The 1,482-nt window shown below is 49.1% G+C and overlaps 1 protein-coding gene across 1 annotated transcript in view; it reads left to right on the top strand.

The window, feature by feature from the left end:
• Window positions 1-326: 326 nt before the first annotated feature.
• The window catches only part of LOC106817533 (protein FAM107B-like), a gene marked incomplete at its 5' end in the record, with an annotated part of 3,356 nt that continues 2,200 nt past the window's right edge, over window positions 327-1,482 (top strand). Inside the window, 1 exon segment of the mRNA XM_014822205.1 lies at window positions 327-525. Within this exon segment, the coding sequence (XP_014677691.1) occupies window positions 327-525 (199 nt within the window).

A 1,482-nucleotide genomic window follows, 5' to 3' on the forward strand; every position in this document is an offset into this window, starting at 1 on the left:
TGCTCTCATCATGCTTTGAACATTTTCGTTGTCTCTCGACCCGTTATCGTTGTAGCGATGTACCTTAGAATGTATGTAGTGGTTTGGTTTTTTTTAACTCCACTTTTAAGAAACAAACAGAATACCTAATACAAATATCAATGCTGAAGTCTAATATTAATCGCCTAGTAATGTAAAAAGTCTTTCGAGTTCTGTAAGCGTCCGTATACTTATGCGCTGCTCCTCAAAACAGTGTTCATGTAGAGGATACTTGTCTTGATCGTCGTATTCTTGTCTCTCGTTCACATAATCGCCTGTTACAGCATCACACCGATTCTCTCTTGCAGAACAACTCTACCCAGAGATGCTCATTCCCGAGCCAGATTACTACAGTGATAGTGACGATGATGATTCACTGCCTCCGTACCGAGCCGGCGACCCGGCGACGGACTGCCACCTCATCGCGCCAAAGAAGCTTAGTAACCCGTGCTCGGAATCGTCGGAGAGGCAGAGGTTACACAAGGAAATGATGCTCAACCAAAAACTGTAAGTGATAATAGAGATCCCTTAATTGGTTGATTTCTACTCAACGGTCAGGTTCAAACCTACCCGCTTATAACGTTTTGCGGCCTAACAGGAGGCGTTTTCAAAGCTGCTTATTTAAGGATGTAAGTGGTAAATTCTTTGCGTAGATGAAGCTCCTTAGCTGACTGTCAAGGAGACTTGTAACGGTGATTCACGAAAGACGTGGCCGAGCCTGCCTTGCAATTCACAATATTATATTGGTAATTACCTCCACGCAACTGAGTTGCAGGGGAGGTAATGTAATCGGTCGTGTGTGTGTGTGTGTGTGTGTGTGCGTGCGTGCGTGCGTGCGTGCGTGCGTGCGCGTGTGTGTCCAGCCCGCGCGGCGCGATCGATAGCGCGTCGAGTCAGCGAGCGGCGAGTCAGCAGCAGGCGAGTGAGTCAGCAGCAACCACCAGCGAGCGGCGAGTCAGCAGCCGCCACCAGCGAGCGGCGAGTCAGCAGCCGCCACCAATGAGCGGCGAGTCAGCAGCAGGCGAGTCAGTCAGCAGCAGCGAGCGGCGAGCCAGCTCGTAACACATACTTGTTACATGCTCGCGGAGGTATGCACTCTCCGTGAGTGCCCTCTGTCTAGTTGTAGCTGTGATGAGATTTCTTCTCATTATACAATCTTAACAGCATTTAGTCTTCCCCCGCAAACCTGTTTGCTGTGATATTTTCTCGCGTCAACTGAAAATTTCTCTCAGAAACATTGGTCACAAATAGTAAACTTCGATTTGCTACCACACATAGCAAGGTGAAGTGAGTAGGAGGTAAGAGCAGCACAGGCGGCAGGGAAGAAGAGGGTGAGCGAGCGAGAGAGAGAGAGAGAGAGAGAGAGAGAGAGAGAGAGAGGAGAGAGAGAGAGAGAGAGAGCGAAAGAGAGAGAGAGAGAGAGAGAGAGAGACAGAGACAGAGACAGAGACAGAGACAGAGACA

This window comes from Priapulus caudatus, unplaced genomic scaffold (genome assembly GCF_000485595.1).
Source record: "Priapulus caudatus unplaced genomic scaffold, Priapulus_caudatus-5.0.1 Scaffold1758, whole genome shotgun sequence".
NCBI lineage: Eukaryota > Metazoa > Priapulida > Priapulimorpha > Priapulimorphida > Priapulidae > Priapulus > Priapulus caudatus.